The sequence below is a fragment of the Elephantulus edwardii genome, unplaced genomic scaffold (genome assembly GCF_000299155.1).
Source record: "Elephantulus edwardii isolate Elephantulus edwardi_28Jun2011 unplaced genomic scaffold, EleEdw1.0 scaffold00013, whole genome shotgun sequence".
Classification (NCBI taxonomy): Eukaryota; Metazoa; Chordata; class Mammalia; order Macroscelidea; family Macroscelididae; genus Elephantulus; species Elephantulus edwardii.
Genome location: NW_006399763.1, coordinates 687,113 through 703,161, shown reverse-complemented (window position 1 = coordinate 703,161; position 16,049 = coordinate 687,113). Strand labels below are relative to the sequence as shown.

At 38.6% G+C, this 16,049-nt stretch overlaps 1 protein-coding gene across 1 annotated transcript in view; it reads left to right on the top strand.

The window, feature by feature from the left end:
• Window positions 1–16,049, top strand: part of FIG4 (FIG4 homolog, SAC1 lipid phosphatase domain containing (S. cerevisiae)) — a 169,101-nt gene that overhangs the window by 64,254 nt on the left and 88,798 nt on the right. The window contains exons 4-5 of the mRNA XM_006881159.1: window positions 1,974–2,130; window positions 4,327–4,377. Coding sequence (XP_006881221.1) covers window positions 1,974–2,130; window positions 4,327–4,377 — 208 coding nt within the window. The remainder of the gene's footprint in view (window positions 1–1,973; window positions 2,131–4,326; window positions 4,378–16,049) is intronic.

Below are 16,049 nucleotides of genomic sequence, written 5' to 3'. Positions count from 1 at the left end.
GCTCGGCTGGTGTGCGGCCCCTCTTGTGCGGGCGGCTGGAGGGTGCCTGCTTCCCTTGCAGCCGCCCTCCTGGCTCCAAGAATTCTCTCCAGATCAAGTCCACCTTGCGGCAGTGTGGTGGCTTCACTGTACCAGTCTTGAGGAGGGCCGGTGCCCAGCATCCATCCTGGGTGAGGGAATCCATTCGTTCCGGCTGTGGAAGCCTCATGGAGCTGCAACGGCTGTGCGGCGCAGCGAGGGTTCTGCGGGGGCGGGGGGGCGGTTTGGGAGCCACGAGACTCACCCATTTCTCCTTGGGAATCCTTGGATTCCTGTTGTTGAGCCTCGATCTTCACTGAGGACCAGTCATCAACTGCTTAAATGTTCAATTATCAATAAGCTGAAGTCTGTGGAAGGCCATAATGGCCCTGCTTTAAGTGGTTCGCTGCTCCCGCAGCTCACCATGCTGTCTCTGCCTCTGCCGCCATCTTGGATCTCCCCCTAATAGGCATTTATAGTGCATAGTAGCCTAGCACTTTTAGGCTTTGAAAAATTTAGGTAGGCTTTTTGTTGATTTTTTTTTTTTAAGTTCATTAACCCAGTGTTTTCCTAATCTATTTGTTCACAATTCACCTTTTCCCATAGAACCTTTTGACTAATTATTTACTTTTAAAAAAACGAATTATTGACATACTTTCTTAGATATCCAAATTTTATCTTTAAGTTAAACTGGGCCATTATTGAAATATATATATATAAATTGTGGTGGTGGTGTTGTTAAGTAACGTCGAGTCACAGGTGACTCATAGTGACCCTATGAGGGAAAGTCCTCGATGCTTGGGTGCCTTTCATCCTCTCTCCAGAGATATATAAATTACATTTATCAAATTGTGCTTTGGCAAAAGAAATTCCCGTAAGATGTTTGTGTCCTTGACACAGCTGTAGAAATTTCCCAAAGTGCTTATTCCGGTATCACAAAATCCTCCTTTTTTTAAAAAAAAAAATAAAAGAGGGCTTTTGTAGAATTACCTCATCATTCTAGAGTGGTTTGTTATTTACCTTACAGACAGTGTGTTGTTGTTATGTATTGTGAGTTGGAACTGACCCACAGCTGACTCTCTAATGGGTTTTCAGAGGCAGTAAATTGCATGGGAGGAGATTGCCCATCTTTTCCCCATGGAACAGTTGGTAGAGTCAAGCTATTTGCCTTTGGATTGGCAGCACAGCTCTTTATCAGTAGACACTGTTGTTGTTAAGTGCCACTGAGTCGCCTGTACAGGGGATCCTATGTATAGCAGCTTTAAAGCCCACCCTGTCCTGAGCTAGTCTCACTGATTCCGACACACCTACCCCCATTACACTGTATATGGGATAATTAAATGTGTTTTCATTTGTGTGTTATCTGTTAGAAATTTGGGAGGAAAATATACAGAATAGTATGTATTCTGGTGCCATAATGGTAAGGGGTTAAACGAAAGGTTATCAGTAGGAACCCACCAGTGGTTCTGTGGGAGAAAAGTCCTAGAAATCTACTCCTGGAGTGGTTGTAGCCTAGAAAAACCACTATGAAGCAGTCTTACCATGTCATATATGTTGGATTCAGTAGAACCACAGCTATCTTGGCTTCATCCTACTTTCCTTAACCTTAATTTTTCTCTTTTATTTTTTGCTTAACTTTTATGTGTTTCTGGAATGATATTACATTAAAGGAATAAATGAACGAGGTAAAATGGTTTAAAGTAATGTTTTAAAGTTAGTTACATAAAAAAAATAAAGTTAAAGAGAAAATATAGCTATTTCTAGGGACTAATTAATAAAGCAAGTGAAAATTTTTATGACTAAAAATCATGGAAAAATAATAAAGTCAGATATGTAGATCACGACCTTAGCCTTTTAAATATATAGATTTGTCTGATTATTCCTCTAAAAATATGTAAAAGCATTATTAAGTTTCTAAAATGTTCCATTTATCTTTCTGTTTTTTAATTGCATAGGTTTCGTCAGATTTTTAGAAGGTTATTATATTGTGTTAATTACTAAAAGGAGGAAGATGGCAGATATTGGTGGTCATGCAATTTATAAGATTGAAGATACAAATATGATCTATATACCTAATGATTCTGTACGAATAACTCACCCTGATGAAGCTAGGTATGTACTGATATTGATTGTTACTTTTGTAATGTGATAGACCAATCAGAAAACAAGTATTTTGAAAGGATTATAAATATATATAAAAAGTTCAAATGCTGGCTCAGAACTTTAGAAATTTTTTAAATGCTCTTAGTAACTATTAATTGGTGTCAGTCTGCAGACTAAGGTGTGCCTGATTCATGCCAAGGTCTTTGCAATTGTTTGCTATGTGTTAGAGAGCTGGACAGTGACTAAGGAGGACAGAAGAAGAATGCATACCTTTGAGTTGTGGTACTGGAGAAGAATATTGAATATACTCCTGACTTCTAAGAAAACAAACAGCTCTGTCCAGGAGCAGGTGAAACCAGGCTGCTCTTGGAGGCTAGGATTTTGAAGTTCCATCTGACATACTTTTGCCAGGAGGGACCAGTCCTTGGAGAAGGAGATCATGCTTGGAAGTGTGGAGGGACAGCGCAAGAGAAGACCCTGGATGAGATGAAATGACTCAGTGACTGGGGAAATGGGGGTATTTGTGTCAGAGACAATGAAATTGGCTCAAGATAAAGCTGTTGTACATAGGGTCGCTGTGAGTTGCATGTGACTCAATGGCATATAACAACAACAATTAGAAACTATATTATAAGAATATATTCAGGCAAGAAAACACAATAGGTTCTAAAACTATTAGGTGAGAAAGCTTGTTTGGGGGAGAAACAAAATATTTACAGTCTTCATATATCACTCCATGAATCTTCTTATTGTTTACAGAGAGAAAAAAAAATTCTTTTTATTGTGGAAAAAAATGGACAGCTAAAGTTAATAAAACAAGTAAACTTGGTGTCTTCAAAAGAAGCAAAAGCTTGCATTACGTGCCTGTAATGGGAAGAACACAGTCCAGTGATCCGCTTTTTTTTTTGCAAGAAAATACTTAATTTGCATCTAAATATGAGGAATAATCAGACAAATCCATATTGTGGAAGCTTCTGCAAGACAAATGTCCTGAAAAATGGTCAAAAGATATGAACAGCTATAATCAGAGAAAGAAATGAAAATTTAAAAGATAGCATTTAATTTTCATCAGATTGTGGATAATGAAATTGTCTGCCAATTTAAAGTATTAGTTAGAGAGGTAGAAATTGGCAACATTTATACACTTTGAGTTAGAGTGTAATATTTAAGACATTTGAGAGAACAATGTTTTCTAGCCCAGTTAAAAACATACATATATTAGAAATCATTGAGTCCCTGGATGATACAAATTATTTGCCTTCAGTTACAAATTTAATGTTTGGCTGTTCAAACTCATCTAGTGGTCACATGGTAGAAAGGCCTGGCAATTTGCATCTGTAACAATTACAACCAAGGAGACCATATGGAGCAATTCTGCACATATGGCGTCACCATGAGTTAAAATTGACTCTACAGAAAGAGTTTGTTGTTGTTACTCTATGTATGAGCCCTAGAGAAACTCTTATATACACATGTGCATATAGAGAGAATATTCTTGACAGCCTTATATTTCCTTGTATCAAAGAGTGGAGAACTAGAAAGAACCTAATGGCTTATCAGCAATGTGTTAGATGAATGAAATAGTGGAAATTTTATGTAAGGTACAAAGTGTCAGTTAAAGTTGATGAATTAAATCCATATGTTTATACAAATGTGCATACAAGGTACCTCAGCCTCCCGCCTTGTGGCTTTTTGGCCATTGTTCCCAGGTCTTCAGTCCCATCAGTATGGGCTTCCCATCCCCAACTGTCCAATAAAGTTCTCAGTCCTGCCAATATTGGCTCTTCTCTCCCGTCCCTGCAAAGTCTCATCTCACATCATGTCTCCAGTTCAGCTGTAGATATTGTTGCCATAGGTGTAGCTTGAAGAAGAAGAACATTCCACATTGTCCTGCTTTTTCTTCAGTGGGGTCAGAAGATCTGTCTGCCTGCTGTCTTGCTCAATTTAATAGTGAGACTAGCCGATCCCCTTGTAGATTGTTGAGACTGGCCAGTACCCTTGTGGAATAGTAGATAGCCAATCTCCTTGTGGATAGGCTACCATGCTCCATTTGCATATTCCTGTCCATCTACGTAGCAAAGTCAAATAATTACTAGTAAAAGGCTTATTGAAAGATAAGCTCCACAATGCTAAATTATGAAAAAAAAATAGTATTATGTGAATGTAATATGTTTATGTGTTTGGTTGTTTTTTTTTTTTTTTAAGGTATCTGCGAATATTCCAAAATGTGGACCTATCTAGCAATTTTTATTTTAGGTAAGTTTGAACTAAGTTGGTTCCTGTCTAGCACTTAAATTTTCATCTATTTTTAAGAGGATAAGAACAAAATTGTAGGAGATAATATTTCTAGTTTTTTAAATAGCCAAACTATTTCTTCTAAAAGTATGAAAATGCAGGTGTTAAAAATCTAACATCCAAATGATATAAATTAAAGGATGATTATTATCTTTACGGGAGGTATATTTGTTTGAGGCATCCGTGGGAGAAAGATTGGCAGTCTCCTCCTGTTCAATTTACAACCTCTGAAAATCTCCTGGAGGGTCAGCTATGAACAGGTTCTGACTTAATGGCATGTAACAAGAGCAAAGAAACGTCTTATTTTGTATTGTAAAAGCAAAATTTCTTTTAAGTCTGTACTAGTTTCTCTTTTTGTCCCTCCTTTGAATTTTCCTATTCCTCTCATCCCCTCAATTTATGAATAAACAATATGAGGGAGGTGTACTGTCTTTTTAAAAAGTATGTGTATTATCTATGTATGTATGTATGTATGTATGTATGTATGTATGTATGTATGTATCTATCTATCTATCTATATATCTATCTATCTATCTATCTATCTATCATCTGTCTTTCTACCAAGTAACATCTTGATAGATGAAGGAAAGAATAAAATTGTCAGTTTCATCTTGACTTGAATCCATAATCAACACCCTTGGTACCAACAGTCAGGAGATCAGGAGATGTATTGCATTGGAAAAGTGTGTAGTCAGGGACTTCTTCAAATTACTGAGGAACGATAATGTCAGTTTGAAGACCAAGGTACACTTAATTCAGGCCATGGTCTTTTCCATTACTTGCTATGCATCTGAGAGCTGGACAGTGAGTAAGGGTGACAGAAAAAGGATTAATGCCTTTGAGCTGTCATGTTGCAGAAGAGTACTGAATGTCCCATTGACTGCCAAAAGAACAAACAGATATGTTTTTAGAGAAAGCGAAGCCAGAATGCTTCTTGGAGGCAAAGATGACAAAGCTTCATCTCACATACTTTGAGAATATTGCTGGAAAAGGCTGTTCCTTGGAGAAGAACATCATATTTGGGAAGGTGAAGGGCTGATAAAAGAGGAAGACCTTCAACTAGATGGATTGATACAGTGGCTGGAGCACTGGCCTCAAGTGTGTCTGAGATGATGAGGATGGTTGTCACTATGAGTCAGACTCAAACTGATGGCACCTAAGCACCATAAAAAACAATCTGCATGTATTTTTATGTACTTTGACAAAATTATTATCTTTTAATTAATTACTTATTTGCTTACTTGTTTGTTTTTGTTCTCCTCTCTCTTGATTCTCATTAATACTAACACTGCACCTTTGATTTTTTTTTTTTTTTGTGCAAACCATTTCTGGCTTTTTGTATTTTTGGTTTTATATGTTAAATCAACTTTTTGTGACTGGCTTGTGTAAGTCCTAATTTCTTCTAATTTTATCCATATTGTACAATATTTAATTTATTCTTGATTGCTTTTTAGTCATCCATTGGGTGAACGCACCAGTTTCTTTAGCCATTAGACCATTGATAGACACTTTGGGTTGTTTCCAATATAGTTTATTTTCCAATATAGGAAGTCCAGTGAATACCACCATCATTCAAATATATGCACCAACAACCAGAGCCAAAGAGGAGGAAATAGAAGATTTATACCAACTTTTGCAGTCAGAGATTGATCGAATATGCAGGCAAGATGTATTAATAAAAATGGATGACTGGAATGCAAAAGTTGGAAATAGAGAAGAAGGATCAGCGGTTGGAAAACACGGACTTGGTGACAGAAATGAAGTGAGAGACAGAATGATAGAATTTTGCACAATGAATGGCTTATTAATTGCAACTACATTTTATTTTTTTTTTATGGTGAGAAAAAATTGTATTTTGGATTAGCCAGCTGGACTCAGTTTAGATGATCCCAATTTTGTTGGCAGCATCCAAAGCATCATAGTCAGGAGCAAGTCGAACATAGGCCTTCTTCTCTCCGTCAGGCCTAATCCAAGTGTTGACCTTAGCCACATCAATGTCATAGAGCTTCTTTACAGCTTTTAATTTGGTGCTTGTTGGCCTTGACATCCACAATGAACACAAGTGTATTGTTATCTTCTATCCTCTTCATGGCTGACTCAGTGGTCAGGGGAATTTGATGATGGCATAGTGGTCAAGCTTGTTTCTCCTGGGACTGCTCTTCCAGGGGTATTTGGGCTGCCGTCAGAGTCTCAGCGTCTTAGGCCACCGGAACGTGGGTGACGTGCGGATCTTCTTTTTTTTTTTGGTGTGGACGCCCTTCAGGACTGCCTTCTTGGCCTTTAATGCCTTTGCTTTGGCTTCAGTTTTAGGATGGGCAGGGGCTTCCTTCTTCACTTTCGGCACCATCTTCGTAGAAATGCGCAAATACATTTTATAAGAAACACAAACACAGGCTATACACATGGATTTCACCTGATGTTATGCATAGGAATCAGATTGATTACATCTGTGGAAAGAATAGCTGGAGCAGCTCACTATCAGCTGTGAAAACCAGGCCAGGTACTGATTGTGGAACAGGTCACCAACTTCATATATGCAGGCACCAACTTCATATATGCAAGTTCAGGCTGAAGCTGAGGAGAATGAAATCAAGTTCACAGGAACCAAAATTTGACCTTGAGTCTATCGCACTTGAATTTCAAAACAATCTATTAAAGAGGGTTGAGGCCTTGGGCATTAATGAGCGAAGTCTGGATGAGCTGTGGGAGGATATAAAGAATATCATCCAGGAAGAATGCAAAAAGTCATTACAAAGACAGAGGAGAAAGAAAAAACCAAGATGGATGTCATAAGAAGCTCTAAATACTGCACTAGAGCACTGAGAAGCCAAAGCAAAGGGAAGGAATCAAGATATTAAGGAGTTGAACCCAGAGGGCAGCACAGGAATAGAAAGTAAAGTATTACAATGAAATGAGCAAGGAGCTGGAGTCAGAAAATAAAATGGCCAAACTCACTCAGCATTTCTTATGCTGAAGGAACTGAAGAACAAATTCAAACCTTGAGTTGTAATACTTAAGGATGCTTTGGGCAGAATATTAAATAGTCCAGGAAGCATTAAAAGAAGATGGAAAAAAGTGTAGAATCAATGTACCAAAAGGAATTAGTGAACATAGAAGAATTTCATGAAACAACATAAAAGCAAGAGACTGTGGCGATGAAGGAAGATGTTCAAGCTGCTCTGAAAGAATTGGCAAAAAACAAGCCATCAGGAATTGATGGAATACTGATTGACATATTTTAACAAACTGATGATGCCTGGATGTGCTCACCAAGTTGGGTCAAGAAATCTGGAGGACAATCACCTGGCCTGCTGCCTAGAAGAGATCTATATTTGTTCCCATTCCAAAGAAAGGCTATCCGACAGTGTGGAAATTAACAAACTATATCATTAATATTATATGCAAGCAAGATTCTGCTGAAGATTTTTCAGAAACGACTGGAACAGCACATCAACAGAGTACTGCCAAAAGTGCAGGCTGAATTTAGACGAGATTGTGGCACTATGGTTAGTATAGCTAATGTCAGATGGATCTTGGCTGAAAGAAGAGAGTACCAGGGGAATGTCTATCTGTGTTTCATTGACTATGCAAGGGCTTTTGGCTGTGTGGATCACAAAAAATTGCGGCTGACTCTGAGAAGAATGGGAATCCCAGAACACTTGATTGTGTTTATGCTAAACTTATACTTGGATCAGGAGGCAGTCGTCAGAACAGAGCAAGGGAACACTGCATGGTTCAAAATTGGGAAGGGTGTGTGCCAAGGATGTGTCCTATCGCCATATATTTTCAATCTATATGCAGAACATATCTGGGAGGCTGGGCTCCATGAGGAGAAGTGTGGCATCAGAATTGTATGTAGACTCATCAACAATCTGCATTATGCAGATGACACAACCCTGCTTGCCAAAACTGAGGAGGACCTGAAGTGCTTTCTGCAGAAGGTCAAGGACTGCAGCTTTCAATATGGATTGAAGCTCAACCAACATAAAGGAAACACAGATTCTCACCACTGGAATGATTAGCAGCATCATGATGGATGATGAAGAGATTGAGATTGTTGACAGCTTCAGTTTGCTTGGCTCTACAATTAACACTCTTGGTACTAGCAGCCAGGAAATTAAAAGATGAATTGCATTGGGAAAGTCTGCTATCAGAGACCTCTAAAAGGTACTGAGGAGCAACGATGTCAGTCTAGAGACTAAGGTATACCTGATATGGACCTTTGCAGTTACATGCTATGCATTAGAGAGCTGGACAATGACTAGGGATAATAGAAGGAGAGTTGATGCTTTTGAGCTTTGGTGCTGGAGAAGAGTATTGAATATACCATGGACTGCTAGGAGAACAAACAAGTTTGTCCTGGAGAGGGTGAAGCCAGGCTCATTCTTGGAGGCGAGGATTCTGAAACTTTGTCTGACATACTTTGGACGTGTTGCAAGATGGGATCAGTCCTTGGAGAGGGATGTCATGCTTGGGAGGGTGGAGGGACAGTGTAGGAGAAGAAGACCTTTGATGAGATGGATTGATTCAGTCAGTGGGGTGATGAGGATAAGTGTGTCAGAGACAATAAGATTGGCAAGGGATAGAGCAGGGTTTAGGACTGTTGTACATACGGTTGTTATGAGTCGTAGGTGACTCGATGGCACATAACAACAATGACAACAGAAGGAAACTGGAAAGGGAATTGGTTATCTTCACCTAATCTTCTATAAAACTTTGGTAAAAGTACATGAAATATACAAGGAATATTGCATTGCTATTGCTGTAAGGTGTCCTCAAATCTGTGCCGACTCTTAGTGAGACCACAGATGAAACTGCCCTATTTTATGCCCTCCTCACAGTCTCCACTGTGCTCCCATTCTTGCAGTCATTGTGTCATTCCATCTCCTTGACTTTATTTCTCTCCTTTGTTGACATTTTACTTGTCCATGCATGACATTCTTTCCCAAGAACTAGCCCTTTTTGGTAACATGCCCTAGAGCGTAAGATTAAAATCTCACCACTTACTTCTACAGAGCACTCTGCCTATACTTCTTCCAAGACAGAGTCTTTGGTTTTATTTTCTTTACTCATTGTTCAACTTTCACGTGCATATGAAGCAATTAAAAATACTATGTCTTGGGTCAAAAGCACATTGGTGTTCTTTTTCCTTGTGTTATGTTCTTTAAGTACTTATGAAACATTATTAAGTTATTCCTCAGGACCGCAGCATAGATCACCCCGTGCAGAAACTGAGAAGCTATGTACACAACTTTCTAGAACAATGGGAAGCACTTTAGCTCAAGCCTGACTACTGACCAGACAAATGCAGAGAAGGAAACTGGGATGGGTAGTGCCCATCTGAATCAAACTTCCGCCACTATCAGGGCAAGTCGTGTGTTTGTCACAGAAATGGAGGCTCTTTTTGGAAGGTTCCTGTACAGTACAGGGGTAGGGTGGGGGTGTCCATGTGTCTTCTTGGCTACACTTCTGGCTGGGGTGCCATTAGGTCAATGTCACTCAAATTTCTGGCCAGCCAGACTCCTGCAGCAAAAATTCTCAAGTTGAGGGTAGGGGGAGATGGCTGGGTGGGTAGAGAAGTGCAGCAGTGAATGAATGGAAATCCAAATTCTCTGTAAATGTTCATTAAAATTATTTAAAAAAAAATTTTCAAGTTGAGGATCAAATTCCTCTAGAAATCATTCCTATCTGTGGTGAAGCGATAGATGCTTCAAAGCCAGTCTCCTATGTTATATGAGGTTTCTTTGGAGGCTTCATTTGCCAGTCCCTCAGCACTCACGCTGACTCTGCCAGAGGCCGTAGTAGCACCTTCAAGATTCTGAAACCTTTTTGAATCATGTATGGCATTGGCGCCTAGGGATCGTGCAACTTCCAGTCCTCAGCACATTGGTTTTTAAAGTTACACCTTTGTGTTTTTCAGCATTTTAGAGATCCTTGGCAGCATATTTGTTCTGTACGATATGTTTTTTCTTTCATGACTACTACTTCTATGGTGTTAACTGTGAACCTGAGTAAAATAAAATCATAAACAACTTAAATCTCCTCTCCATTTATCGTGTTGTTGCATATTGGTCTAGTTGGAAGGATTTTTGTTTTCTTTATGTTAAAGTATGTTCCATACTGAAGGCTTTTGATCTTCTTCAATAAGTCCTTCAAGTACTTTTCTCTTTTAGTAAATTAGCAAGTTTGTGTCATCTCCTTATTGTAGATTGTTTATGAGTCTTCCTCTAATACTGATGCCACATTCTTCTTCATATAGTCCAGGTTCTTAGATTATTTGCTCAGTATACAGATTGAATATATATGGGAAAAGATTTAATCTGACACTTTTCCTAATTGTGAAACATGTAATATAATAAATTAATAGTTTCTCTGGAAACTATTACTTCTATATAGACAAATATCCTTAGAAAATAAATTAGTCGAGAAAATATGAAACTCTTTTTTTTATTAGTGGACATGAATACATTTTCTATCCATGACAGTCCAAACAAACATATCTCCCCAACTAGGGGAGAAACCCTTATTCCAATAACTGAAGAATAAGCAAGTGAATTATGGTAGAGCATTGTTGGAGAGTTGTACAGTGACTAGGGATGATAGAAAGAGAATTGATGCCTTTGAGCTGTAGCGCTGGAGAAATGTGTTGAATATACCATGGACTGCTAGGAGAACACACAGGTTTGTCCTGGAGAGGGTGAAGCCAGAATGCTCCTTGGAGTCAAGGATTCTGAAGCTTCATCTGACATACTTTGGGCATGTTGTGAGGATGGACTGGTCCTAGGAGAGGGACATCATGCTTAGGAGAGTGGAGGGACGGCGCAGGAGAGGAAGACCCTCAATTAGATGGATCGATTCAGTGATTTAGGTAATGGGAATAGATGTATCAGAGACAGGTTGGCACAGGATGGAGCAGGGTTTAGGGCTCTTGTACATAGGGTTGTTATGAGTCGTAGGTGACTCAATGGCACATAACAACAGCAACAACAAATTGTGATACTATTGTCATACCCCCTTAATATGACCATGTGGATCTGGTAGATACAGTGGTAATGTGATAAATGGAAAATTTTCTTAGCTAAAATGTCCAACTCTGATGCATAACAAGTGATAGCAAAGATAGCAAAGATCATGACCTGTATCAGATGCACCTTAGTCTCCAGAGACACCATTGCTCTTCAGTACCCTGGAGAGATCCCTAACAGCAGACTTTCCCATAACAATATGTCTTTTAATTTCCTGGCTATTGGTGCCAAGAGTGTTGACTGTGGAGCCAAGCAAACTAAAGTGAACAATGACTAAGGAGGATAGAAGGAGAATTGATGCCTTTGAGCTGTGGTGCTGGAGAAGAGTATTGAGGGTATCATGGACTGCTAGGAAAACAAACAATTTCATCCTGGAAAGGGTTAAACCGGGTGGGTCCTTGGACACAAGGATTCTGAGGCTCCGTCTAACATACTTTGGACATGTTGTAAGGAGGGACTGGTCCTTTGAGAAGGACATCATGCTTGGTAGGGTGGAGAAACAGTGTAGGAGGAGAAGGCCCTCTATGATGTGGATTGATTCAAGTGACTGGGGCAATCAGGATGGGAGTGTCAGAGATAGTGTGATTGGCACAAGACAGAGCAGAGTTTAGGGCTGTTGTACAGAGGGTCGCTATGAGTCAACTCAACAGCACATAACAACAACAACAAAATGTCCAAACTGAAAATTAGAACACAAAATTGAAATGTATAAGTACAAACTTGAGTCTTAAACTAGAAGAAGGCTAGGGTGTGTGTACATACTGGTGTTTTATACTGTGGGATATTTTGCATTTTTATTTTGTTTTAAAAATTACTAATATTGGCCTAGTGGAATGAAGCTGCACTGCAATCTCAGAGGTATGTGGTTCGAATCCACCAGATGCTCTGCTGGAGAAGGAGGAGCAATCTCCTTCTGTACCAGTCAGGTCTGACTTGATGGTGTACACACACACACACACACACACACACACACACACACACACAATTAAAAAAAATTGCCAATATTGCTCTTTCTTTACCTATGAAATAAAGAAGAGCAGGCCTATTATGTAGCATAGATTATGTTTTTATTGATGTGCATCTTAAAGTGAATTATGTTTTATGATAATGCAGTGAATGACTCCTAAAGAAATATTTTTTCTTTTCACAAGAGTTTGCTGGAAGACATTATGCTGAGTGAAATACTTTAGCCACAAAAGGACAAATACTGTATATACTGCCACTGTTGTAAAACTGGAATGACATGGGTGTTGAAGGGAAACTAAGAAAAAAGGGGATAAATAATGAACACTGCATTGGAACAGATGATGGCTACAACTGTTAAAAAGAAATATTTGATTAGGCATTATTTGCATAACAGCAGTCCAGATTAAGAGGTACAGAGTCAAGTAGACTGGGGTGAGAAGGGAGGAAATTGTGCAACAACGAATGAATTTTTTAAAGTGAGAAACGAACTGAGGGTGGGTAGGGAGGAAAATGGGCAACAATGAATAAATGGAAATCCAAGTTTTCTGTAAACTTTCATTAAAATAACAAAAAAATTATTTATAAAAAGTTTACTGAATGCATTTTTCCGTCTTACTTGGCTTTTTTTGTGTGCTTTTGAGTCTTTACTGAGTAAACATTTTCTGTTTGCAACATCTGTTGAGTTATGACTGGTGCTCAGTGGTACCGTGACGTCACAATGCTCAGCATTCCCATACTGCTTTCTGACTGAGTCACTGCACAAGTAAAACTATGTAGTTTTATTGTTTTTTTATATATTGTGATTTTAATGAAAGTTTATAGAAAGATGAGTTTTTATTCGTTCTCAGATATACTTTCCCCTACCTCTTCTTCCTCCAATTCACTTTGTAATGCATATCTTGTTCCCTTTTGTCGGTTGTCATACACACCATCTATCATTCATTCCCTTCAGATAGTCCCTCCCTTCTCGTATTCCATGTAGTGCTCATTATCTATCCATTCTATCCCTGCTATCTCACATGTTTATCCTATTTTTATAACAGTGGTTCTATGCAGTATTGGTCTTTTTGTGAGTGAGATATTTCACTCACCATAGTGTCTTCCAGACTCATCCACATTGTACAAGTTCATTGCTTTTCAGTGCCAAGTGCTATTTTATTGTGTGACTGTGCCATAGTTTTTCTGTCTGTTCCTTTGTTGACTAGCACTTGGACTACTTCCATCTCTTTGTTATTTTGAATACCACTCTTGTAAAATGTGGGTGTGTATACATCTGGCTGTTTCATGGCTCTGGTTTCTTTAGGGTATATTTCTGTAGTGGGATAGCTGAGTCATATGGTGTTTCTGTTTCCAGCTTTTTGAAAAGCACCAGACTGCCTTCCCTAGTGGTTATACCATTTTACATTTTTACCAACAGTAAGGTAAATTGGGATGAGAGTTTCAATCTCTCCATATCTTCCCCAGCATTTCTTGTTTGCTGTCTAGATGAACTTTGCTATTGTTGAGGTGCAATGTTACCTATCTTATTATTGTTTTGATTTGCATCTCTCTGGTAGCTGGGGATTTGAATATTTTTTCTTGTGTTTGTTGGCCATTTGAATTTCTTCTTTGGTGGAGTGGCTGTTCTTATTTCCACTTTTTAATTGAGTTGAATGCATTTTTATTGATGAGGTTCTAAAGTATGATATAAATTTTACATCTGAGTCCCTTAGCAGAAATGTCATTGCTAAGTATTTTTTCCAATCTGTAGGGCTTCCTTTTTGCACTGATAGAGAAGGTTTTTGAAATGCATAGGGATTTGATTTCTAGAAGATTTCAGTTATCTATTTTATCCTTTCCTGGTAGTACGTTTTTCATTATGCTTGGAAATCTATTCATGCTGTAGATATGGCTTCTAAAATTGTTCCTAGTTTTTCTCTGATGAACTTTATAGTCTTTGGTTTTTCTTCTATGTCCCTGATCCACCTTGAGGTGGTTTTTGTATATGATGTGAGGTTTGGTTCATGCTTCAGTTTTGTGCAGGTGGCTTTCAAATTTTACCAGCACCATTTATTTGTTAAATAGGTTGTTGTTTCCCCACTTAACTGATTTCATCTTACTGTCAAAGATTGTATTACCATAGACAGATTAGTTGATTTCTGGGTTCTCAGTTTTATACCATTGATCTGTGTATCTGTCACTGTACCAGTACTGTACTCTCTTGATTACTATGACTGTGTAGTAGAATGAGATCAAGTAGTGTGATGTCACTTACCTTGTTCTTCTTTTTTAGTAGTGCTTTGCTTATTGAAGGGCTCTTTCCATTCTAGATAAAATTGTAAGTTGCCTTTTCTATCTCATTGAAGAATGGAATTGGTATCTATATTGGGTTTGCATTGAACTTGTAGATTACTTTTTTTTTTAACTTGTAGATTACTTTTGATAGAATTGTCATTGTCATGATGTTGAGTCTTCCTAACTATGACTGTGCTATATTTTTCATTTCTTTAGTTTTTTAATTTTCTTTTTAAATATTTTATTTATTTTAATGAAAGTTTACAGAGACTTTGGATTCCAATTCATTGTTGTGCGCTTTCCTCCTTGCCCACCCCTCTCCCAGTTCACTTTTCTCTTTGAAAAGTAAAAAAATTTCTTTCATTGTTATACAGTTTCCTCCCCCCTCCCCGCCCCCCAGTCTTCTTTTTGTTTCTTACAGGAAAGATTTGTAATTTTCTTTGTACAGGTCTTTTGTGCTACTAGTTTGATTTGTTCTTAAGTATTTAATCTTGTGGTTAGTAATTGGTATTATTTTTCTTATTTCTTTTTCTGTGTTCTCTTTATTACTCTAGAGAAAGACAACTGATTTTTAAATGTGGATCCTGTGAATTGGTTGACAGTGTCTAATAGTTTTCTTGCTGAATCTTTAGGGTTTCCTAAGTATGCTGTCATATCCTGTGCAAATAGAGATAGGCTTGTTGTTATGTGCTGTCAAGTCACCTGAAACTCATAGCCACCCTATGTACAACAGCCCTAAACCCTGCTCTATCCTGTGCCACTCTTATTGTCTCTGACATACCTACTCCCATTATCCCAGTCACTGAATCATTCCATCACGTTGAGGGTCTTCCTCTCTTGCACTGTCCCTACACACTCCCAAACATGATGTCCCTCTTCAAGGACTGGTCCCACCTTACAACATGTCCAAAGTATGTCAGATGAAACTATAGAATTCTTGCCTCCAAGGAGCAGCCTGATTTCACCCTCTCTAGGATGAACCTAGTCATTCTCTTAGCAGTCCATGGTATATTCAGTACTCTTCTCCAGCACCACAGCTCAAAGGCATCAAATCTTCTATCATGTCTAGTCATTGTTCAGCTTTCTGATGCATAGCAAGTAATTGCAAAGACTCTGGCTTGTATCAGGCGCACCTTAGTTTCCAGACTGACTTCATTGCTCTGCAGTACTTTGGAGAGGTCCCTGACAGCAGACTTTCCAAGTGCAATTAATCTTTTATTTCTTGGTTGCTTGCACCAAGAGTGTTGATTGTGGAGCCAAGCAAACTAAAGCTGTTGATGTTGTTGTTGTTGTTATGTGCCGTCGAGTCGCTTGCGACTCATAGCGACCCTATGTACAACAGCCCTAAACTCCACTCTGTCCTGTGCC